Source organism: Colletotrichum fructicola, assembly GCF_000319635.2.
Source record: "Colletotrichum fructicola Nara gc5 chromosome Unknown KSG_Nara_v1_contig08, whole genome shotgun sequence".
NCBI classification, from domain to species: Eukaryota; Fungi; Ascomycota; class Sordariomycetes; order Glomerellales; family Glomerellaceae; genus Colletotrichum; species Colletotrichum fructicola.
In genome coordinates, this window is record NW_027094058.1 from 1,082,199 (window position 1) to 1,105,550 (window position 23,352).

The window sequence follows — 23,352 nt, forward strand, 5'->3', positions numbered from 1 at the left end:
TGCTCGGCCGCGGTCTCAGGAGCTTGAGAGACGAGACAGTCGCGCGCGAGGCAAGGCTATGGAGAAACACAATGTTTATCCGAGCATGGCGGCATGGGTTGACGAAACGGCAAAAATGCCGAGAGAAAGTTTTTTTTGTCCTTGAAGTCCTAGATTTGGCACAATGGTCTCAAAAGGGATTAAGTTGTCAAGCGGCGCTAAGTTACTTTGGGCTGCTGGGCACATTGAAAGACGACGGCGGCGGCAGTGGGAAAGAATTGGGAATGCGAATTCGTGTACGAGGAGAGGCCGCTTCGGCTGTGACGTAGGGGTCAGGAACGCCGTGGGAAACGGGGCGGCGGCCGGCGTGAAAGCCACAGTGGAAGCACCGAGGAAGGTTTTTGTCGCTTCGCCTTCGGCTTACCGTCAGGACACCGATTGTGCCCGTTGTGGGTTAAGCGCCGTTTTTTCCGGGTTTCCGTTTCGCGCGGTGCGCGGGTTCGTAAATGGCCGTGCAACTTGTGCAAAGGTAAGGCGTAGGCGCCAAGGGTTGGTGTGTATAAAATTGTTCTGGAAGCTGGGGTGGTGGGCTTGGCGATGGACGGGGCGGCGGCGGGACGCTGGACGGAGTGGGAGGAGGAAGGCAGAGGCTTGGTTCGGATTCGGAGTTGTTGATGATGATGATGGGCTGTGTCACGAGGCGTGCTATCCTGCGATGATACGTTGCGATGCTGTGCTGCTCTATCTCTCTGATGCAAGGTACTGAAGTATGCCATGCGTTGCATGCAGGGCTCTCTTCACTTTGAGTAAGGGACTAGAGGAAGAAGGAACGATGCTTATTTCTGGGAGGCCAGGGAGTGGTTGAAAGAACAAACCGGAAAAGAGAGGTCTGAGCCACTGCGTGGAGGGACGGCGTGGCTGTGTTTCCTTTAAGCGATGGAGGTTTTCCGACGGAGGGTTTTTTACTTGGGAAGAGAGAGAGGGTCCTTATTGATTCTGTTAAGATGGCAGGGAAGGTGAGAGGTTTGTAAGAGCGAGAGAGGATTGGAGATGATATGACTGGCGGTGGCATTGGCATTGGCTTCAATCCCGTCATCAGCGACCGAGTCCAATGGATGGAAACCAACCTCAACTCGTCCCCGCAAAGGGGTTTTCGGTTGCTGGGTGCCAAAGGGCCCCCAAGGAGTCCCCCTCAATGCCGCCCGCCCTGTCCCGGGGGATCTTGCTTGACACTGGAATTGCAAGCGCGACTTTTTTGTGTCTTTTGCTGGGTCCTTCCATGGTCTTTTGTTGCGGGGGGCGCGGGCTGTGCTGGATTGCGGGTTCACCCCTATTTTCCTCTACATGACACGGGGGACGCGGGATGTGTTTTCTTCCATGAGAGAGTGTTTAGGAAGAAACGGTAACGCTGGGGTTTTTGCGTGATGCAGGTTCGGGGACGGGAGGATTTTTGACGTGATGCACACTCGCTGCATGTCACGGTTTTTTTTTGTGTTGGTCGATGCGTGTGTGGAATGATGGGCGTTGCGAATTGGCGGCTTCTTCTCAGATTCCGCGGTCTTGGCATGGGACACGCGAGCATCCTTCTCTCTTTGGGCCGGGGGCTGGAATCTTCAAATGTGCAGATCTGATTTGTGTCTGGTATTGGGAAGAGCTGCATCGATTCGTATTGAAGCAGTATTCCTCGCATTAAACCAGCGCATACAGCGTGACTGTACTCTGTATCAAGTATAATCCGTCTTACAAGAGAACAAAAGGGACGGAAAGGATTCTGGGGGCCTCCGTCTCGCCTCGTATTCAGCAGAAGCCTTCGCAGAGAGAGATGTGCAGGTGGTCTTGGAAGTGGTCAAGTGTGAAGTGTCTGTGTGGGGCCGGCCTTCTTTTGGGGGGAACGGCGTGGAATGCAGCAAAAAATGTGTTTGCAAAAATAGACACAGCCACGGGTTTGCGGTTTTGCAGGCGGCCCTGCCGATGCGTGGCCAGTGGTTCTTAGCGGCCCACGCTGCTACGCGACGGTCTTGCTCTCTCCTCCAGTGTTCTGTGAGCTGTTGCTCTTCCCCGAGACTTTGGCCACTGGCCAGAGCCAGCCAGTGCCGGTTCACTCTGCGGGGCCCTTGCCTTCTTCGCTTGGGATGGCAGCTGGGCTTGGGCCAATGAGAATGACGGCAGAGCAGGGTCTCCTGGTGCGCGTCCGTCAATGGGAAGCCTCCGTTTTGGAAGAGACGGTACGTACCCGTTTGTGTCACTGCACTGCTCTGGCAGGACTTCCATCAAGACTGGGAAGAGGCAAGCAGCTTATTGTGCGGGCTGTTCCTGCAGCTGCTGACTCTGAGACCTGCATTTCTGGATATAGGATGAGTGAAATGGACGGGTGGAAGATTTGAAAGATTTATTCTTGGAGTTGTCGATGACTCCCAGTCCGAGATATCATCATTCCATCAGTCCAAGCCTTCACAGAAAAACCGAGATCAGCAGCAGACGGGCGAACAGCCACCACCGCCAGAAGGAGCAGTGAGTGACATGACCACCGGGCGCTCGGTACGTAGCTTTCGTCCGTCTTGATGGTGGGCCGGGACGGTGGAGCCCACGCCTCGAGACCCCCCGGTAGCGCAGAATTGCAGGGACCTGAGGCGCGCCAATCCCCTAAACTGGGTTTATTCGATTTTTTTTTTTTTATCCGTAGCTTTTTTTTTATTGTTGTTTTTTTGCCGGGTCGTCGTGCTTGTGCAGCGCTACGACTGGCTAGCGGTACCTAGCAGCAGCGGCAGCTCCAAGCCATGTCCCGGGTATCGGCGCACCCAGCAGTCAGTCGTGTGTGTGCAGCGTGCAGGTCCAGTGCTGGACGGGATGGATGGCAGAAAGAAAAGACTGGGATGGCCCAGAGTGACATACGCAATCCTGTGATCTGGTCCTGGCCTCCCGCTCAACAAACTTCGTCGTCCTCCTCCAATCCCTACATCCCTCCTCTCCTCCTTATCCTCCTAAGGTCCCCTACCTCGCCTCACACTCGCTTGACATCAATTTTCCGTCCATCTTTCCTCCTCTCCCCTCCGCCTCCACGCCCGCCCGTGATCCCTTCCGACCTCCCGACAGTCGTTTTCTCCTCACAACCGCCGCTCCACTAATCGAGACTGCGTAACTGCGCGGGCCCTCCCCCCGACGATCGACTCAGTCTCCCCCCCGTGTCTCTCGCTGCCGCATTCCGCCTTGTCATTTCGGAACCCCCTCCTCTTTGATCCCGCCGACAGGAGACAGACCTTTGTGTGCTTGGTATCACCACGCGAAAGAGCAGGGAAACGACGAATCGCCCCCTATTTGCGATTTCTAGATAATCCGAGCTTGTATCACGCCTCCCCCATCCCGCACGATACGAACCGATCGACATAATCGCTTGACCTCGTGCCAAGATAACATCGCCGACGAGGGTCGTTGACGCCTCTTCCACCGAAAACACCTAGAGAACTTCCCTCATCCCCCTCGCCCCAAGGGGGCTCGATAGTCAAGATGAGCAACGATGATGCGGGCAAGAAGATCTTGGACCTGCTGGCCGACCCCTTCAGCAAACAGGTTAGAGAGCACACCCTCCGCGGCCCCAGACGAGGCACAGGACCTGCATAAGGTATCCCGGGAGAAAAGCTGACGCTCACGCTTTCACAGTTGCAAAGTACCGCCATCTGGTCCGCCTTGGGCACCTCGCTCGGCGTCACAGTCGGCATCGCCGTCACATTCTCCTTCCTGAGACCGTACAACCAGTCAGTCTACGCCCCGAAGCTCAAGCACGCCGATGAGAAGCACGCGCCCCCGCCCATTGGCAAGAAGATCTGGTCATGGATTCCGCCATTATGGAACACGGGCGAGGCGGAGCTCGTCCACCACGTCGGCATGGACGCCACGGTCTTTCTGCGCTTCGTCCGCATGTGCATCTTCATCTTTGCCAGCATCTCCGTCTTTTGCATCGCCATCCTCATCCCCGTCTACCTGAACAACGCGGACAAGCAGGCCCTCGCGAATAGGGATTGGATCGAGGTCATTACGCCGTTGGCGGTCTGGGGCGAGAGCGCGTACTGGGCACAGGTCGCCGTGGCCTATCTGATCACGTTTACTGTGATGGGCTTTTTGTGGTGGAACTACCGCAAGGTCATGCTGCTGCGTCGCAACTACTTCCAGAGCGAGGAGTACCAGAACAGCCTGCACGCGCGCACGTTGATGGTGAGTGGGGATGAAATTGAGGACCCCAGCAAGCTTGAGAAGCTCACAATTTCTAGATGTACGATATCCCCAAGGATCGATGCTCCGATGAGGGCATCGCGCGAATCGTCGACGAGGTCGTACCCGACTCCTCTTTTGCCCGAACCGCCATTGCTCGCAACGTCAAGGACCTCCCGAACCTCATCGAGCAGCACGACCACACCGTCCGCAAGCTGGAGTCCGTGTTGGCAAAGTACCTCAAGAAGCCCGACCAGCTCCCCGCTGGACGCCCAATGTGCAAGCCGTCAAAGAAGGACCCGTCATTCTCCACGTATCCGAAGGGCCAAAAGGTCGACGCCATCGAGTACTTGACGCAACGTATCAAGGAGCTGGAGACCGAGATCAAAGAAGTCCGCGCCAGCGTCGATAAGCGCAGCACCATGCCCTATGGCTTCGCCAGTTATTCTGACATCGCGGAGGCGCACAACATTGCCTACGCCACCCGCAAGAAGCACCCCCGCGGCACCAAGATCAGCCTGGCGCCTAGGCCGAACGACGTCATCTGGGACAACCTGCCCCTGAGCGCTGCGAACAGGAGATGGAGACGCTTCATCAACAACGTGTGGATTGCGGTGCTGACTGTCGTCTGGATCGTGCCCAACGCTATGATTGCCATCTTTCTGATCAACTTCCAGAACCTGGGAAGCGTCTGGCCCGCCTTCAAGACCGAGCTTGCTACTAACCCGACATTCTGGGCTATCGTCCAGGGTATTGCGTCTCCTGCCATCATGTCGCTCGTCTATCTCGTGCTTCCGATGATTTTCCGCCAGCTGTCCATGAAGGCCGGAGACCAGACCAAAACTGGTCGCGAGAGGCACGTCCTGGCTAAGCTGTACGCTTTCTTCGTCTTCAACAACTTGATTGTCTTTTCTCTCTTCGGCACCATCTGGCAGCTCGTCGCTGCCGTGGTCAAGGAGACTAGCGACAATCAGGACGCCTGGAAGGCAATCATCGATGCAGACATTGCGGCCGCCGTTTTTGCTGCCCTGTGCCAAGTCAGCCCCTACTGGGTGACCTGGCTTCTCCAGCGCCAATTGGGTGCCGCTATTGACCTGGCCCAGCTGTGGAAGCTCGTGTACAGCTTCTTCGTGCGCAAGTTTTCCAGCCCGACCCCCCGCGAGTTGATCGAGTTGACTGCTCCCCCGACCTTCGAGTACGCTTCTTACTACAATTACTTCCTCTACTACGCAACGATTGCGCTCGCGTTCTCGGGTATCCAGCCTCTGGTTCTCCCGGCTGCCACGCTGTACTACGCCATCGACTACTGGCTGAAGAAGTACCTGCTCCTATACACCTTCGTCACCAAGACCGAGTCCGGCGGCATGTTCTGGCGAGTGCTCTTCAACCGTTTCCTCTTTGCCGTCTTCGTGTCGCACTGCACCTTCTTCCTCGGCGCCTGGGCTCGATCCGACTGGGCTTACCACAGCGTCGCTATCGCCATCATTCCGCTGCCCATCATCCTCATCATCTTCAAGATCGTCTGTGCGCGCATGTTCGACAACAAGACCCACTACTACTCCACGACCAACGTGCGCAAGCACCCCGAGGCCGGTGTCCAGAAGGAGCAGCGCCTGCGTAGTGAGCGGTTGGCGTCGCGCTTCGGACACCCGGCCTTGTACAAGCCTCTCATCACGCCCATGGTGCACGCCAAGGCGCAGGCTATCTTGCCTGCTGTCTACAAGGGCCGTTTGACGGACGGAAGAGAGGGCGGTCCCGGCGATGTTATGAGTATGTCTGGGTACTCTGATGCATACGTGTTGGACCCGATGAGCAAGGGCCGCCCAGGAAAGTCAGCCGGTGGCGTTCCTGGCTTCGAGTTCGTTTCTGAATCTCACATGGATTTCGAGTACTACAAGAACAGAGCCGAGTTTGCGGAGGAGCATGGACAAGGCGACATCTTTGGACGCAACCCCGACATCATTCGCCCCGGCACCCCTGGCTCGATGACCGAGTACGGCTCCGACAACGGCTCGCGTCCCGGAACACCTACCGGGCGTCCTCTGCAGGGCGGTATGACCGGCAACCCTGCCAATGGCGGCTTCCAAGCGTTTACTCCGCCATCAGGCTACCAGTCGCCCAACACTGGCCGGATGTCTCCTACCGGCGGACTACCGACACCGCAGGCGGCCTTTGCGCAGCAATCAACATACGGCGACCGGTCGCGTAGTCCCTTGTACAACATGGACAACGGCAGCGACTCGGCGCTCGTGCGCAACGCCGCGGGGATGCCAATGGCCCCGCCCTCGGGCCCGACTGTAGGTGCTCTGGGCGGCGGACCGAGGGGATACAGCGGGCTCCGTCAGGACGACGCCGAGACGCCTGAGCAGGACCCGTCGTCCTACGACTACTTCCGCGGATCAAGGCGGCGCAACGACAACAACGGGTGGTAAACCCGCACGATGAAGAATTAATGGGTTTCTCTATGTGTGTTTGTTTTGTGAGCGAAATAATTTAGAGCAAAGGGTCGCCTCGCGGTCCGGGACCTGGTCTCCATTGAGAGGGCATTGCATTCGGCGTTGTAAATGTGAACGAGGGTTAACAACCTTTGGAGAAGAAGGTTGGGCCTTGGAAATGAATGGTGGGAAAGGGCTTTGGAGATGATGGCCGGGTTTGATTGTCGACCCGGCCGTGTGTTTCGCGTCCATTGAAAAAATTATAATGACCAAAGATACGAGATATAGACTGAAACTGCATGGGGCTTGCGGTGCTCCCAGGTCCTCGGCGACGGTGCTGGGGATTTAGATTATAGGTTTAATGAGAATCTTGACCACCATCTTCACTACAATTTGGGTCGCATAGGAGTTGGTGTTGGCTATTGATTGAGGCTTGTTCTATTCAGTCGTGAGCCATAGCGTGCCTCAGCTCAGGAGGGTATTAACGAGCGTTAATTCAGGCCAGATCGTGCAAATGCTTGATTTTCCCTTTCACGGGGAAAAACGATTGAGAATATTGGCCATTATCAGGAGGAAGCTCTCCAAATACACCGCAATCGTAAGCCAATTGATCTTAGCAGACGTCGTCGTCACAGGTCCAGCGTCCCGCCCTGCATCTCCACCACCACCCCCTTGGATTCAGGGGCTGGATCGGGCTTAGTCATCCGAACCACTCAAGGTTGGCATTCCACCAACGCCAAAGGACAGCATCGCTGGAAAGCTCCCTCCTGACGCCTCCCGAAAATCACCACCACCACACCGCGCCAGCCAACTTGACCACGCTCCTTTCTCCTCGCGCCTTCGATCCAACGCGGCTTTTGCTTCTCCTGTGCCCGTGGGCTTTTTTTTGCATCCCGAGTCTCCCTCCCGACACCGCAAAGATGGCGGCCAACAAGTACTCCGTCATTCTCCCGACCTACAACGAGCGTCACAACCTGCCCATCGTCGCTTGGTTGTTGAACCGCACCTTCACCGAGCAGTAAGCAGCCAACCTCCCTCATACCTTTTCTTCAATAGCCCCATTGGCAAGACGGATCGAAACGAAGAAAGACAACGCCCGCTAACCCTCCACCCCCCGCAAAACAGCAAGCTCGACTGGGAACTCATCATCGTCGACGACGGCTCCCCAGACGGCACGCAGACCGTCGCCGAGCAGCTCGTCAAGGCCTACGCCCCGCACGTCGTCCTCAAGACCCGCTCCGGCAAGCTCGGCCTCGGCACGGCCTACGTGCACGGCCTGCAGTTCGCGACGGGCAACTTCGTCATCATCATGGACGCCGACTTCTCGCACCACCCCAAGTTCATCCCGCAGATGGTCGCGCGCCAGAAGGAGGGCAACTACGACATCGTCACGGGCACGCGCTACGCCGGGGATGGTGGCGTCTACGGATGGGACCTGAAGCGCAAGTTCGTCTCGCGCGGAGCGAACCTGTTTGCCGACACGGTGCTGCGCCCTGGAGTCAGCGATTTGACCGGCAGCTTCCGGCTGTATAAGAGAGCCGTGCTGGAGAAGGTGATTGGCAGCACGGAGAGCAAGGGGTACACGTTCCAGATGGAGATGATGGTGCGCGCCAAGGCGATGGGGTGCTCGGTGGCGGAGGTGCCGATTACGTTTGTCGACCGGATTTACGGCGATAGCAAGCTGGGCGGGGATGAGATTGTGGAGTACGCGAAGGGTGTGCTCTCGCTTTGGCTCAAGGTTTGAGGCGGGAGGAAGAAGAAAGGGGGAGGATATGATACCGAGGTGTTTTGATGTGTGCGGATATTTGGAACGCATGCCATGGGCGTTGGGGGGAACGGGAAATCACAGAATAGTACCGATACCTAATTATTTGCAGGACGACGGAAAAATTACACAGTTTTGTTCAGTCTGCTTATTCGTGCTTCACATGTTGCGTCCGCCGGTTACCATGATAGTCTGCCCCGTCACATAACTAAACAGCGGACTTGCCACAGCCAATACCGCGGACGCAGCCTCCGTCGGCGAGCCGGGCCTGCGCAGCGGGATATCCGCGTGAGCCTGCTGCTCCCCGCCGCCCGCCGCCGCCTTCTGCGCCTGCGGGATGCCCAGCGCAATCTTCTCACCCCCCGGCCCGACGATGAACGCGCCCTTCTCCTTGGCGTCCGTCAGCCGCGTCTTGATGTGCCCGAACGCCACGGTGTTGCTGCGCACGCCGAAGGCGGGGCCCCACTCCTTCGCGATCGTCTTGGTCAGCCCCGTCACGCCGGCCTTGGCCATGGCGTAGTTGGCCTGGCCGGCGTTGCCGTGCACGCCCGAGGTCGAGCTGATGTTGACGACGCAGCGGTTCTCGCCGTCCTTGACGCGGAAGTACGGCGCGGCGGCCCTGACTAAACGGAACGGCGCGGTCGAGTGCAGCGCGAGGATGGTGTCCCACTGCGCGTCGGACATTTTGTGGATGACGCCGTCCCAGGTGTAACCCGCGTTGTTGACGATGTGGTGGATCTTGCCGTTGCCGAAGGAGGCGGCCTGGGAGACGAGGGTGGCTATGTAGTCGGCCGAGAGCATGTCGCCCGGCACGGCGAGGGCGCGGCCGCCGCCGTGGGTGGCGTTAATGGCGTCGGCGACGGAGCGGGCTTTGGCGGCGTCAATGTCGGAAATGATGACTTTGGCGCCCTCGTTGGCGAAGAGGCGCGCTGTTTCGGCGCCGATGCCTTGCCCTGAGCCGGTGATGATGGCGACCTGGCCGGCGAGGAGGCCTTTGGGGTAGTTCAGGTGGGAGGCGATTTGGGAGATGCGGTCTGTCATTTTGGCGTTGTTTACTGTGGTTTGTGGTTTGAGAGGGGGGTTTGGTGGTGGTGAAGGGCCGGTGTGGTATATGAAGATGCGGGTTTGGTGAGCTCACTCAGCGTTGCAGTTGGAGCTCTGAGTTGAAAGCTCACCCTGGCCTGCCGAGGTTCCCCGCGGCTTCACCCTCCCGCCCCCGGGAGGAGGGTGCGGTGGTGGGGGAGGGGTGTCGGCATTGGGTAACCAGATCGCCGGGCCTAGGCTCGGGTTTGTGAATGCTTGAAGTTTGGTCAATTGAAGGTGTATGGATCTCTTGTATGCTTCCTCGGGATTGAATAATTGCCATTACTTCCACCCAAAGTGGGAAAGAGTACCCCGGATTTCGCGAATTGACTCGGAAGCTGCTCTGGCCCGCTCTTGGCACCTATCGGCGATTAGATAAGATACGCAAGTGGGATGGTACCTCTCGTCTCTTGTTTTGACGACATGTCACTCCCTGCAGCCAAACACACCCCGCCATCCCGGCACAGCAACCCCCTCTGAACGCAACCAAGATGTCGACCCGCGGCGGACGAGGTGGACGAGGCGGTCGGGGCTTCAGCAGAGGGCCCGCAGGCGGTGCCGGACGCGGCAATCGCGCACCTTCAGGGCCTTGGGGGAGGTTGAAGCCCGTCGACCTGGATCCGCTTGACAGCATCGGGTTGCCGTCTAAGGGTGACACTCGGTACGTCCGCCAACCTCCTTGTATACTGTCAATTCGCTAACCACGAACGATGGGAAACAGACTGCTCGACTTTAAGACCCAGGAACGGTACTACACCAAGATTGTCGAGCGCTACATGACATTCTGCTCCGACGCCGGCGAGCGCGACGAGCTCCTCCGCCGCTTCGCCTCCCTCGACATCAAAGACACCGTCTCCCCGCCCTCCCCGCGCCTCCTCCCGCCCGACGACCCCGCCAACACGAAAGACCTCTCCGACGTGATGATGGCGCTGCGCAAGCTGCGCGAGGGCATCGTCGCCTCCAAGCGCATCGACGAGTTCGCCATCCAGGCGTACCTCTTCAACATCCGCCTGTCCGTGCTCGTCAAGCACCCGGAGTCGTACCACCCGGCCATCCTGCACGTCCTGCGCGTCATACACCCCGCGCAGAACCTCACCAGCGTCGAGCTGCAGGAGGTGCTCGGCTACCTCGTCCTCGACGCGGCCTGCCGGCGCGGCGACCTCGCGGAGGCGTACGCGATACGGCAGCGGTACAGGCTGAAGGACGCCAAGGTGGATGCGGTGCTGGCGGCGCTGGCGCATGATAACTTTGTGGCGTTCCGGAGGGTGCAGAGGAGCGTGGACGGGCACCGGGCGAAGCTGTTGGAGTTTGCGGACGGGGAGATGCGGACGCATGTGTTGAAGTGCTTTGGGAGGACGTACTTGGGCGTGGATCTGGAGTGGTTGGAGAGGTGCGCGGGCGAGAAGTGGGATGTGTTGACGGGGCAGCGCGAGGTTGGGTGGGAGCTTGACGGGAAGAGGGTCGTTATTCGGAAGGTTAGGGCGAAGTGAGGTTTTTGGTGCATTTGATACCCCCAATGAATTCAACAGCGTTTGTATAGGCCAGAAGGCTGCGTGAGAAATATTCTAGTGTTCATTTTGTCTGTCTCTCCTGGTTTTTGGGGCGTGATTGATCTACTTTACAAGTTGTCCATCCCATGGCCGCAGTCAGGCCAGTGTGAAGGCCCCCCCGGGCCCATCATCTAAAGTCACTCCTTCTCCCCTTCTCTCTAGCTCCACGTCTTGATCTATCTTTGGAGCGCACTCTCGTCTCGTCTTTCGTCGTCATCATATTATCGTCGCCGCCGCTGTGTTGTCCTCGGTTGCAATTAATTGTCACGATTCGGAGCATTTTACCAGGAACTCGCTGCTTGCAATTCGTGTTCCATGACTGTAGTGCTGAAGCGTAGAATCTCGTACGACAACGGGACTCCTTGTTTTGATATCCATTCAATTCTTCCTAAAATGGAGCGCCACGGCTCTAACTACCGGCTTGTCCCATCTCCTGCTGTTTGGGTAGCCTCTGTCTATCAAGCTCCGGAATGCTTGCTGGCCGATCGTGGTTCCAGCGGAAACCGTGCCATCACCCGGAGGTGTGGTGTCCTCGGATACGAGCTCTGTGAAATCAATGGGCCCCATCAAACTGATTACCGCGTCGAGAGCGTCTTCATGGACTCGGTGATTGAACAGAATGGACCAGAAGAGGTCCATCTTCTCCCGTTTCAGCTTTTGATGGCATTGTTCGTCGTACTCGGCAATGGCGCCAGATACGAACCTCTCGAACCACCGATCCCAAGGATGTGAAACGTTATGTCCCAGCAACCAGTCAGCACATTGACTGATCACCATGGACATTTCACCCGGTTGCGGGAAGGCCTTGCATCGTTGTGACCAGAGGGACACGCCGCTGTCCAAGAGCGCCTGCATGACATAGTCCAAGTGATTGTTTGCCCACTTTCGAGACTGATTCAAGAATAATGTCCACTCTGCGGCATTTTCGAATGTGGCCAAACGTACGTTGGGGTTTGCGCCGAGAGACAGCACACGCCGTATCATTTCAATACATTCGGTCTTCAGGACGTAATGGAGAACAGTGGCTCCGTTTCCATCCGGCTGGTTGATGTCGATGTTGTGATCCAACACGAGACGGCGAAGAATCGTTTGATTGCCGTTCGCAGCTGCAGCATGAATGACGCAACCCCTGTCGCGTGCATTATCATCCCAATCGCCATCTTCGATCTCAGAGTTGGTGATATCAGCGTCGGATCCAATGTCTTCGTTATCGGTTTTCGTGTCTGCATCCTCGGCCTGCACTGTTCCAGGCTGACCCAGACTGAGGATTAGAGAGCCCAGACGCTTTCTAATGGCGGTTGCTTCCTGCGTGTCGACGGTTTCGAGGCCAAAGAGTGATGCGCTGCCGTTTCCGCGGGGAATCTGACTCCGGACCGGGTATCTCGTGTTACTCAACGAAGCGCCGTGGCTGATGAGAAGACGCGCGATGGACGTCTTGTTGCGACATATCGCGAAGTGAAGCGGGGTCCAGACCCCAGCACAATTAACAATCTCACTACAGGGTGTACCGTAAGGCGTCTGAGGAAATCTCGAACCGTCTCCAAAGATTTCGTTAGCGACATGGCACTTGCAGAACAACTTGAGTGGAACATCGACGTCGACATGGAGAGCTATGAGGTATGTGACAACATGGTAGTGGCCCTCGCAGGCGGCCATGGCCAAAGGTGTTGCCCAGGCAAAGCCAAAGTCACCGCTGGTACCCCTATGCCACGCTTCCTGATCCCAGAATTCGTTCCCATAGACATCCTTTGTATGTGCCCAGGAAGGAATTGGCACCCAGGTAACGACGTTGAGGTCAGCACCGTACTCGCGAGCTTTCATCAGAGTCTCAAGGTTGCCATCTCGGGCGGCAAGGGTGGTGATCTCTCTAGGGTTCAGCTTAATGGCGTCTTCGTAGAGTATAGGATTGCAAGTTGCATGGAGGCTCTTGTTTGTGCGTGAAAGTCCAGCAAGTGCAGTGCGGCGAAGGTCTTGACCAACCCCTGCGACGATGAGGAGGAGAAGCTCTGTAGGTAGAGACTGGAGCTTGGGGGGCGTCAGGCTGTGGAGGTTCGGGGGCGTCATTGTGCAAGAGGTCCTCAAGCAGATAATCTCAGTCCTGGAAAAGTTAGCTGGTGTCAAACGTTTGTGGCGGAGATGAAGGGAATGGTGAAGCGGAGGGTGAAAGCAGGTAGCGTACCTTGTTTGTTCTCGGCGTTGACAAGCTGTGGTTCTTGGAAACCGAAGGGGCTTCTGGTATTCCGTATCTGAAGAGGTTTTGCTAGCTCAGTTGGTTATCAAGGACGATTCTTCCTGTATAATCGCTTTCGCCGTCGTCATTCGTTGTCGTTGTTGCTGCTACTGCCTGCGTCTTGGTTTCTGTCTCTGTCCCTGACATATAGCTGAGACGGCTCCGCTGGGAAAACTCATCCGAAACAGAGAATTGTGATGGTTTGTCGATCGTGTGAAAGTCAGGTTGAAGAGGCGAGTTGGAGAGGTGAGCTGGAGAGGTGAGCTGGAGAGGTAAGGTGAGTTCTCAACGACGCGAGATGCCAGGAGAAGGAGCAGGAGCAAGTGGGGCGCGGGCCACCAGGCACCTACCTACCTAGGTAGGTAGGTAGTCTCTTCACCTCAACCTCACCCGTTGGAAACAAAGGGAAGCAACGACAGAAATTCACCAAAATTGATATGTCCAATTGAAGGCCGAAAATCCAGCTGCAGCTTTTGGGACCTTTCCCCCTTAACCCGCAGGATTTGGTACGTTTGATGGCCTCACTGGTTTGAGGATTTTGTGAGCATTTCCTCTACCTGACTCTCCTGATCTTGTGTGCGTGATGATCTACTCTACAAATGAGGTTGCCCGTCGTTCAATTCCATGTTCCTCCTTCCGATATTGGCATGTCCACTCTTACTCCTCCCCTCCTCCGGTCGTCTCCCAATCCAAACGGTTTTGCCACCCGGCAGATGATATCGACGATACAGACGGCGAGCCAAACCAGGAGAGACGACGAGGACGAAAAGAACGACGCTCCAACCGCCCATTACATCTTCTCTGACCAGTCTCAAGACTCCGACTCTCGACGGCATTGCTCTCTGATAAGGGCAGCGGAATATTGCCACATCTCGGGCGTTGTCAAAACGCTTTGCTTCATAAGCCAGTCAATCTTTGCCAAAGTCTGTGTCAGCCTCTTGCCTTTCATGTCCTTTGGGGGTTTCTCGCGGGAGCTCAATGCCCTGAAGAAAGCTGCGCCGAGGGACACGCGTTCATTCTGAGGTATATTGGTCCGACGTCTGAATCTCTCGGGCGTTTCGACTGTGAAGTCTATAGATCCAACCGCTTCCGTGAGAGTGTCAAGAATTGTCACGGTGTTACGGTAGGAGTAAGAAATCAGCACATCCCAGAAGAGGTCATAGATCTCCTGCTTGAGATCACGACAGTCGTTCGCCGGGTCGTACTCTTTGATTGCGCCCTTCAAGAACCTCTTGAAACAGCCGTCATAGGGCGGTATCAGATTCTTTTCATTCCACCAAGTATGGTACTTGTTGACCACACAAGACTTGAGGTCATCGTCTGAATCACCTTCGGACCGCTGCACCCAACACGTCACACCACTGTCAAGAAGCGCTTGAAGTGCTTGATCAAGAAATTTGGTAACTCCTCCGTTTGAATATTGGTCGTGGTAGAAGACGACCCATCCGGCGGCGTTTTGAATTGGAAGTAGGTCGCTGTTGAGATCGAGGCAAACGTTGGGGTCTGCACCGAGAGACAGCAGGTAGCGCACCATCTTGATCTTTCCAGTCATCAGACTATAGTGGAGAGTGGTGGCACCTGCCCCATCCGTTGCGTAAATGTCGACGCCATGGTTCACGATCAGGTGACGAGCCATTGTGTAGTCGTTGATAGCCACAGCAGTTTGAAGAGCAGACATCGTAGTCCCGGCAGGCGACCATTGGGACCATTGTTCCAGACGTCGGAAATTTGGATAATTGAACATTGATCCTGATGTTCCGATACTGCAGATGAGACTCTTCAGACGTTTGCGAATGGCAGCTGCTTTCTCAGAGTTGGTGGGGTCGAGACCAAAGAGTTGTGCAACACCATTGCCACGGGGAATCTCGCTGCGAACAGGAAACCGCGTGTTGTTCAAGGAAGCACCATGAATGATAAGCAAGCGCGTAGTAACCCCTTTTCTTCGACAGATGGCGTAGTGAAGCGGGGTCCAAACTGGGGACACCACGACCATCTTATCCCATTCATCTGGTGGAAAAGAGGCCATTGTTTCAGCAATTGAAAGACAACTGCACATGAGCTTGCCAGGAACATCGAGGTCAACGCCAATAGAGATGAGGTACTTCACAACGCGATAATGGCCGTCGCTAGCCGCCATGTGAAGAGGCGTTGCCCAGCAAAAGCCGTAGCTTGTATCTTCAGGGCAATTTCTGCATTCTCGGATAGCTTTACCACGACCCGAAGTCCACTCGGCGATTGGGACCCAGGTAACGACGTTCAGGTCTGCTCCATACTCGACGGCTTTCTTGAGGGTCTCCAGCCTATCGTCTCGAGCGGCAAGGGTGGTGATGGCATTGTTTTTGGCTTTAACCGCGGTTCGATACAGAATAGGCTCAAAAATGCTGTGGAAACGACGATTGACTCGCGCAAGGCAGCCGATGAGGTTTTGTCGGCTGCTGACTATGTCAGCGTAGCTGTTCCGGTCGTCGTCCTCATCATCGCCCTCGTTGTCATTGTCGTCGTCACTGTTGCTGTCGTCGTCGTCGTCGTCGTCGTCGTCGTTGTCGTCGTCGCTGTCGCTGGCTCTGTCTCCGTCTCCATCTTTTTCTTCATATCTGTCTCCATCTCTGTCGCTGACATACTCGGGAAGCAGCAGGAGCACCTCGACTGGTAGGTCTTGCAGTTTTGCACGTGCCATTGTGGGCTCGGTTCCGAAGGCACAAAGCAATTTGGCCCTACAGAGAGTCAGCTGGGTTTGCTTCAAGAAGAAAACCAAAGGAAATCAAGACCCAAACTGGAAGTAGGGGCGGCAGCAACGACGATGGCAAGATTGTTAGCGACAACGGCAGTCGCGATGACGGGAAAAGCCGCTACAGATGGCCAGGACTTGAGTCAAAACCTTTCTCAAGAATAGCGTACCTTGCTGTTATTTATTGACTTCGGTGAGCTGACTTTTGCCGGAGGATGAAGGTGGTCCTTTGTGAGGAGTCGCGAGGTTGTTGTCAGCTGGCTTTCGGGTGTTGTGAAAGTGAGTGTGGAAGTGGAGGTGAAAGGAATCAGAATTCTGAGCGCGAGAAGGCTCGAGTAGGCGCCACTTAAAATTGATTTCACGTCAACTCTCACATCCACAGGCTCCAGCCAGCCTTTAAACGGAAGGAGCAACCAACATGTGCTTCTGACATTGGAAAACAGAAGGGCCGAGACTTGGAGGATTATGCTGCGATGATATCTCCAGCAAAGACCTAGTCACTGCACTGACTACCGTCAAAAAGCGCAAGGTGAGTGTTTCCTTACAGACTGCTTATGTTTCCCGTGCTCGCTGTTGTCGTTTGCGGCGAAGTCGCCATTTTCATTACTGCTGCCGTGCTATTTTTACTACAGTCATTACTGCTATCGTGACTTCTATTTGTGGCTTTTATCATCGTTGTCGTATGTCGTCTGCCGTCATCGTCCTTATGAAAGTTGCTCACTACACAGGAAGTATAGTCTCTTAGACAGGAAAATTTTGATTTGCTGCTCTAGTGCACATCTATGGCTTTGGTGAAGTGGCACCGTGATCCAGAAGCCAGTCAATCTTGGCCTTCATCGCCGCGAGTCTTTTCTGTTCCCAAGCATCTTCACTATACAGGGAGATCAATTCGCACAGAGCTTGAATCATCAATGTTCCGAATTCCTTTCCAGGCACGGTCTCGCCCTCTCCCTGCTCCTCGTCTTGGTCTTCACCCGGACCCAGACAATTCCAAAGAGGTGTACCGGGAAGAATGATTTTTTTCATATCAGGCTTTTGTGAATCGCCGTAAAATGCCGCCCTCAATGAACCAATTGAATCCAAGATCACCTCGAGAACGTCAGTTCCGCCATCGCAACTTGTCGCATTCTTCGCAAAGAAAACTTCAAGATCTTCTTCCAGCTTGTCGACGTCGCGCAAGTCGCATGTCCGGATGGCGCCTTGCAAGAACTGGGAAATCCATTGATTGTAACTAGGATCCCAAAGTTCGGAATTGTACGAAGAACCGCAAAAAGTGTTCATGATCATAGACTTGCCGGAAACCTCATCAACCTGCCAGAATGAATCTCCGCGTTCGGCGATATGGGAAAGACATAGGCTGATGACATCGATCTTGCCTAGGCAATGGTCGACCGACCACTTCACCGCGCTCACCATGCAACTTCCGTTCAGAGGGTGATCCGCAAAATCAATAGGCGTGGAAATATTGGCTCCGAGATCGACGGCGAGATTGCACATGTCGGTATCGGACTCGCTAAGTGCGTAGTGCAGAACGTTTCCGTTGGATCCGTCAAGGATGTTGATATCGACTCCCTCAGCAATGAGATAGCGAAGAATCTTCTTCTGCCCCGACGCAGCCGCAGTGTGAGCAGCATGCATGCGATTGTGGTCTTCGACGTCTTCTAGGGCCTCCATCTCTATGATCATGTGATGTTCGAGATCGTCCTCCGAGCTATCCTCGATGTCGACTGATCCAAGGTGCGTCATGCGGATGGGAAGGTCACATGATTTCGAGCAAAATAGTGTCGTCACACCATTAGTCCGCGGAATATTCATCCTTCGACTATATCGAATGTCGAGGGAAGCACCCCGTGAGACGAGAAAACGGGCGATTGACTGGTTGCCACGGCAGATGGCAAGATGAAGTGGTGTCCAGGTGCCAGCAACAAGCGGCACGTAATCCAAGGGCATCCGTGAATGCCAAGCATCTGACGAGTTGCCGTCATGCTGTTGCATCTCGTTAAGGCTCATGCATCCGCAGAGAACCTTTCCCGGAACATCGACGTCGACGCCCTCGGCAAGAAGCCACTTCACGACGTCATAATGTCCATACGCAGCTGCCACATGGAGCGGAGTTGCCCAACAGACTCCATACCCCGTCTTGGGAGCCGTTGATTGGATTCTTTCTGGCTTGGCCCATGTCGGAACGGGTACCCAGTAGACTCGATTCATGTCGGCGCCGAAGGAAGCGGCCATCTTGAGGGTGTCAAGGTTTCCATCGCGAGCGGCGAGAACGGTGATGTCGGGTGCTTCGTTCTTGACAGATTGCGCGTAAAGGGCCGAATTAATGACGCTGTAGAGGCGCTTATTGGCCAGAGCGAGGGCATGCAGGGCGGCTTGTGGCAGCAGGTCCCCGATAGCCAGGAGAATTTCCGGTGGCATTGTTGTCAACCTTGTCGTCATCTTGAGTGTATAAGATTGGTATAGCTGACGGAAGGTGAGTGTGTGCCTCGAAGGTTGGCCAAAATGTCAGCGCCGTGAAGAAACTTACTCACTGTGTGCAAAGGAAAAGTGGCGAGGGAAAACGCAAGCGACGTCGCAGAAAGGTTGAGAAGCAGTTGTCTGGCTAGATTGGCATGGCCGACGACGTGACGAAGTGAGAAAAACGTCCAAGGACGACGATGACCGAGGACGATGGACGACTGTAAGGACAATGGAGAAAGGCAAGAACGATGGAGAAGGGTAAGAACGATAGAAACACCAACGCCAGCATTCTCATTTATTTGCCAGTTCATTCAGTACATCTGATCAGTAAATCTGATCAGTCATGGTACCTTATTCTTTTGTACAACCAACTCGCCCTAGGTGCCATCCCTGCCACTCCATAACTTTTATTTCCACATCTCACGAACTATCGCCTGTTGCGTCGCCACGTCCAAGTCGATCATGGCCTTCCAAATTACGGACACCCTACTGGGCAAAACCACCTTTGTCATCACCTTTGCACTATTTCGATTCAAGTGCTCAACCTTCCGTACGATTTCATCCCACGTTCTCACAGCGTGCTGGGTCTCACTGTCGCCAATCTCCCATGCCCCATGCTCTCCAAGGATTCTCATCATGTCGGCGACACGCGAGACGGCTTTAAGGTCAACAGCTCTCGTGATCCTGTGCCGGGAATAACCACGCAAGAAATCTCGCGGTTCACAAACGTTGAGACGAGCAAGGAAGCAAGGCAGTGCAGCAAACTTAGCCGGATGATGAAATTTGTCGACAGGATCTGCCCCATGCTTCAGGAGCCAGGTCGCCTTGTCTCTTACCGCGACCTCAAATTCAGCTTGCTCATGCGACCTGACTTTGTAGTCTGTCAATAGCATGTGAAGTGCCGCGGTGCCCAGCTGGCCCTCATAATTCATCTTAACCCTCTTCAGTGGTAATTCGCCATCCATCAGCTCAGTCAGGTCGAACGAGTCGTAAGATTGCAAGATCATTTCGAGAGCAGCCGCGCCGCAACCGCAGTCGTCAATGATACGCCAGAAAAACGCTACCAGCTCCTTCTTGAGATCGTTGAAATCCTCGGTGGGCTGGTAGGTGGCGATCGCTCCTCGCAAAAGCAGGGAAACCCAGCCGCGTTTCGCGCAATCTTTGAATGGGTTGATCATATGCCTAGCTATGATGCTGATGGTCATAGACTTGGGACGAATGGATTCATGTTCGACATCTTCAACTTCTGCGTGGTTGTCCTCTCCGTCGAGATCAACAACTGCCTCGTACCATGGATCAGGCTGTTGCCAGAACACGGAATCGCCTCCATGTTCGGCGAGCATGAAGATAACGGCATCAAGGTAGTCGGGATTGCTGTCGTGGCAGAACCGAGCCACCCACTGACAAACGCCCTCCACGCGGTACTTGATATGCATTTTATCCACGATGCAAGCTGATGCAGAGGGACTTGCATGGAGTGAAAGAGCGCATCGGACCATTTCCAAGTTCCTGCTTTCCACGGCGTGATACAAAATGTTCGCCCCACATCCATCTGCGGTGTCAACGCTGATCCCAAGATCTACCAAGTGTCGGAGAATCTCGGGCTCATTCGACAAGGCGGCGCAGTGGATCGCCGACATGTTGTATTGTAGACATCGTCGCAGATATTGCTCGCTGAGGGGGCCATCCTCTTCGTGGTCATTCTCCTCGCCGTCCAAGTCTGGATGAATCCCCAGGTGGTATATCAAAAGATGACCGAGACTTTGTCGAATTTCAGAAGCTGACAGGCAAGGGCCCAAACCGAACAACTCGTCAATGCCGTGTGTGCGTGGGATATCTTTGCTCCGAGGGTATCGAACTTCCATGGAGGCACCATTGTCGATAAGGAAGAGAGCAATCTTCGGATGGCTGCGGCAGATGGCGTAGTGCAATGGGGCCCAGGTTCCTGAACTCAGGATGGACCTGCAGGGTCCTTCAACTAATACTTCGCTGAAAGAAGAGCAGGGGCACAATAGCTTCCCCGGTACGTTTAGGTCAACCCCCTGTGCAAGCAGCCACTCGACCATGTCGTAATGTCCCTCTGCAGCGGCCAAGTGAAGAGGAGTGGCCCAGCAATACCCGATATCGAGATCATGTGGAAGGGCAGAACCTTCTCCGTCATCATGGATGGGTTTGAAGCCGAAAAGATCAAAGATATGATCGTCACCAATGCGACGGCCAGAGTTGTCGCTATCAGAAGACTCAGGGTCGTCGCTTTCCGAGCAGTCGGAATCGTCGTCACCCCAACAGAGTAAAGACCAGGAAGGTGCAGGAACCCAGTAGACACGATTGAGGTCAGCGCCGAAGGAAGCTGCAACCTTGAGGGTATCAAGCTTTCCATCTCGCGCGGCCACCGAGAGGAAGTGAGGTGTTTTGATGGCGGCTTTGTACAGGGATGGGTTGATGATCTGGTGGAGCCGTTTGCTGGCCCGACAAAGACTGTTCACCGAGAACTGGGGTAGATCCTCCGCAATCGCTAGCACGATCTCTGGTGGAATTATGCCAAATGGGGACGTCGGCTTCGGCGGTCTCATCGTAACGCGTCGAGATAGTTCGTGGGAGTTGGCGGTGCGACCCTCCCCCGGTGTTGCTCGAAGTGGTTGCGTCGGTTTCGTCGGGAACTCCTGCGGTGAGCTTGGGACGTTAGTTGGGCTTCAAGTAGAGTACCAGAGTGGCTGATAAGTCAGAAGAAACCCACGACGTTTATGGTAGCAGAGAACGATAAGAACGACGGACGACACACAACAGCAAGGACAACAGCAAGGACAACGGCAAGGACGACGGAGAGGATCAAGGAAGATGGGGGAAAGTAAGGAAGTTGGGGATGGGCAAGAACAATGGAAGGGGTGATTCGTTCTCATGGGTTGTAGAATATTCCATCGCAATTGTGAGTGGGCGCCTGAATATTCAGCCTCGGACGTGGAACCAGGAAAAGTGAGCCATCCCAAAAAGCTTTGTTCAGGAGTTGGTGAATGGATGGTTTTTGTTTTCTCTCTATTAGATACCAAACAGGTAGGCACTCCAACTTTCCGTTTGTCGCTTGCTGAGCTCCCTTACCACGCGTCGGCTCCTTCTTTGTTTGCCATTCTTTTCTTCTACAACACTCAGCCACTGCCCAAACACGGGAAAATTGCATAATCTCTACATCCTCTTCCGTCTTCATTTTGAAACTTGTGAGTTCCTTCTTACTTATCTATCAGCCATTCCTACATCACTTTGGGAAGCCCACCTCACGCCAAAGCTACCACAGAAGAGAGCTTGGCGGTCATTTCCCGCGTTCTGTGTATCTCATCATCGCTCCGCATTATCACCGACGCCTCTGCTTCTCTGCGCCTTCCTCATTCACAAATCACACGCGTCTCGATGCGCAACCATCTCACCTGAAGGTAGCAGAAATGTCTCTACTGGACCTTCCAAACGAGCTGTTACAGGCCATTGCCGTGTGCTGCGGTGTTGGGGGAGGCGGCATCGCCCGTGCGAACAGACGACTTCATGACAACACGAACGATATCCTGTGGCAGTCAGCCATGAAAGACGAAGACTCATTCACTAAGATCACTGCACGCGCTGCGCAGACAGGCAATCTCAGAACGATGAAGAAGGCGGCTACTTACGGGGCAAATTTCGATCTCATACACCCTTTTCCGCTTCCACAGTACATCGAGTTTGCGCCCAATCGCGCCTCCGAAATAGAGAACTGGACGGAGAGCCAGAAAACAAGCGCATTTTGGGCACCGTCCCTTCACCTTGCTGTCTTTTATGGCTACTACGACATCGTTGAGTGGTTGCTCAAGGTACAAAAAGTCGACTTTGAAGCTCCCGGACGTTTACCTTGCTTTTGCCGTGGAATTCCAGATTATTCCCCCCTCCCTGCGGCATACGCAATGTTCCAACTCGATTCATTTCCGATTTGGTCAGCTCTTCACTTCGCTATTTGTACCGGCCACATCTCAATTGCCTACCTTTTACTTTCACAAGGTGCAGACGCGGATGTGATGTTCGATCCCTCCGTCATGGACAATCACTCATATTGGAGAGCTCGATGCGTTGGAGCACTCAACCATGAGAGTGTGACATTGAACAGGTACAGTGGCCTCACACGACACATGTCAGCCCTTCATGTCGCCGCACAACATGGTCCGAAGTCACTCGTACGCCATCTCGCGCAAACTAAAGAGGTAAACATCAACGAGACCGACGACTTATGTTTCGGGATTATTTACTACGCTCTACTCTCTGAGGATGACACTATGATTGGACATCTTGTCTCCTTGGGGGCTAAATTGGACACTCTCGACTTGAGCTGGGATGACGTGCATGTGACACCACTTATTTGGGCGTTGAGCCATGGTAGGGTTGCGGCGGTGTCCAAACTCCTTGACGCGGGAGCAAAGACTTGGTGGACTCGCGGCCGACCGGGACGAAAAGCGATTCTGAACCACCAATTCAATCGCCACTACACTTATCCATCTGCAAACGTGGGCCAAGTCAGCAGAGAGCTAATCACAGAAGCGATGCGTAAGGTAATGGAAAGAACCTTGGAAGAACACGCATCAGAGGGCACCAGATGCTTTGGGATGGCACAGGAAATTTGGCCTGCTCTGGAGGCATTGGCAAGAATGACTCCCTGGAACTGGAACCCATCGACTTCATTTTCCGACATTGCCAAAAAGGTTCTTCGCAGTGTCATTTGGGACATGACGAACCCCAAATCCTCTTACTACTTGGGTCGCTCTGACAAGCAATTCGAACGCCTGGCCCAGAGATGGAAGCGAGACTGGATTTCAGCGCCCACGGAAGGAAATGGCACGGAGTAAGAGGAAAGAGCGACAATAATCAAGAATAGAACGAAGACGAATGCGTGGGTGGCAATC

At 54.8% G+C, this 23,352-nt stretch overlaps 8 protein-coding genes across 8 annotated transcripts; 3 read left to right on the forward strand and 5 right to left on the reverse strand.

The window, feature by feature from the left end:
* Nucleotides 1-3,483: 3,483 nt before the first annotated feature.
* CGGC5_v013351 (Uncharacterized protein) lies at nt 3,484-6,617 on the forward strand (the record flags this gene model as incomplete). The annotated part of the gene is made up of 3 exons (XM_032036069.1): nt 3,484-3,546; nt 3,637-4,188; nt 4,245-6,617. 3 exons carry the CDS (start codon nt 3,484-3,486, stop codon nt 6,615-6,617), a joined length of 2,988 nt encoding a protein of 995 aa, XP_031884773.1.
* A 923-nt stretch (nt 6,618-7,540) lies between these two features.
* Nucleotides 7,541-8,364, forward strand: Dpm1 (Dolichol-phosphate mannosyltransferase subunit 1; the record flags this gene model as incomplete). The annotated part of the gene is made up of 2 exons (XM_032036070.1): nt 7,541-7,638; nt 7,746-8,364. 2 exons carry the CDS (start codon nt 7,541-7,543, stop codon nt 8,362-8,364), a joined length of 717 nt encoding a protein of 238 aa, XP_031884770.1.
* A 180-nt stretch (nt 8,365-8,544) lies between these two features.
* Nucleotides 8,545-9,426, reverse strand: fabG-7 (3-oxoacyl-[acyl-carrier-protein] reductase FabG; the record flags this gene model as incomplete). Its single annotated transcript, XM_032036071.1, has 1 exon — nt 8,545-9,426. The coding sequence occupies one exon, from the start codon at nt 9,424-9,426 to the stop codon at nt 8,545-8,547; it is 882 nt and encodes a 293-aa protein (XP_031884777.1).
* A 533-nt stretch (nt 9,427-9,959) lies between these two features.
* CGGC5_v013354 (uncharacterized protein) lies at nt 9,960-10,958 on the forward strand (the record flags this gene model as incomplete). The annotated part of the gene is made up of 2 exons (XM_032036072.1): nt 9,960-10,129; nt 10,190-10,958. The coding sequence occupies 2 exons, from the start codon at nt 9,960-9,962 to the stop codon at nt 10,956-10,958; spliced, it is 939 nt and encodes a 312-aa protein (XP_031884778.1).
* Nucleotides 10,959-11,396: 438 nt separating this feature from the next.
* Nucleotides 11,397-13,082, reverse strand: ANK1-2 (Ankyrin-1; the record flags this gene model as incomplete). The annotated part of the gene is made up of 1 exon (XM_032036073.1): nt 11,397-13,082. The coding sequence occupies one exon, from the start codon at nt 13,080-13,082 to the stop codon at nt 11,397-11,399; it is 1,686 nt and encodes a 561-aa protein (XP_031884775.1).
* A 977-nt stretch (nt 13,083-14,059) lies between these two features.
* Nucleotides 14,060-15,925, reverse strand: CGGC5_v013356 (uncharacterized protein; the record flags this gene model as incomplete). The annotated part of the gene is made up of 1 exon (XM_032036074.1): nt 14,060-15,925. The coding sequence occupies one exon, from the start codon at nt 15,923-15,925 to the stop codon at nt 14,060-14,062; it is 1,866 nt and encodes a 621-aa protein (XP_031884776.1).
* Nucleotides 15,926-16,756: 831 nt separating this feature from the next.
* ANKRD16 (Ankyrin repeat domain-containing protein 16) lies at nt 16,757-18,397 on the reverse strand (the record flags this gene model as incomplete). The annotated part of the gene is made up of 1 exon (XM_032036075.1): nt 16,757-18,397. The coding sequence occupies one exon, from the start codon at nt 18,395-18,397 to the stop codon at nt 16,757-16,759; it is 1,641 nt and encodes a 546-aa protein (XP_031884771.1).
* Nucleotides 18,398-18,846: 449 nt separating this feature from the next.
* Nucleotides 18,847-21,012, reverse strand: CGGC5_v013358 (uncharacterized protein; the record flags this gene model as incomplete). The annotated part of the gene is made up of 1 exon (XM_032036076.1): nt 18,847-21,012. One exon carries the CDS (start codon nt 21,010-21,012, stop codon nt 18,847-18,849), a length of 2,166 nt encoding a protein of 721 aa, XP_031884772.1.
* Between the last annotated feature and the right edge of the window lie 2,340 nt (nt 21,013-23,352).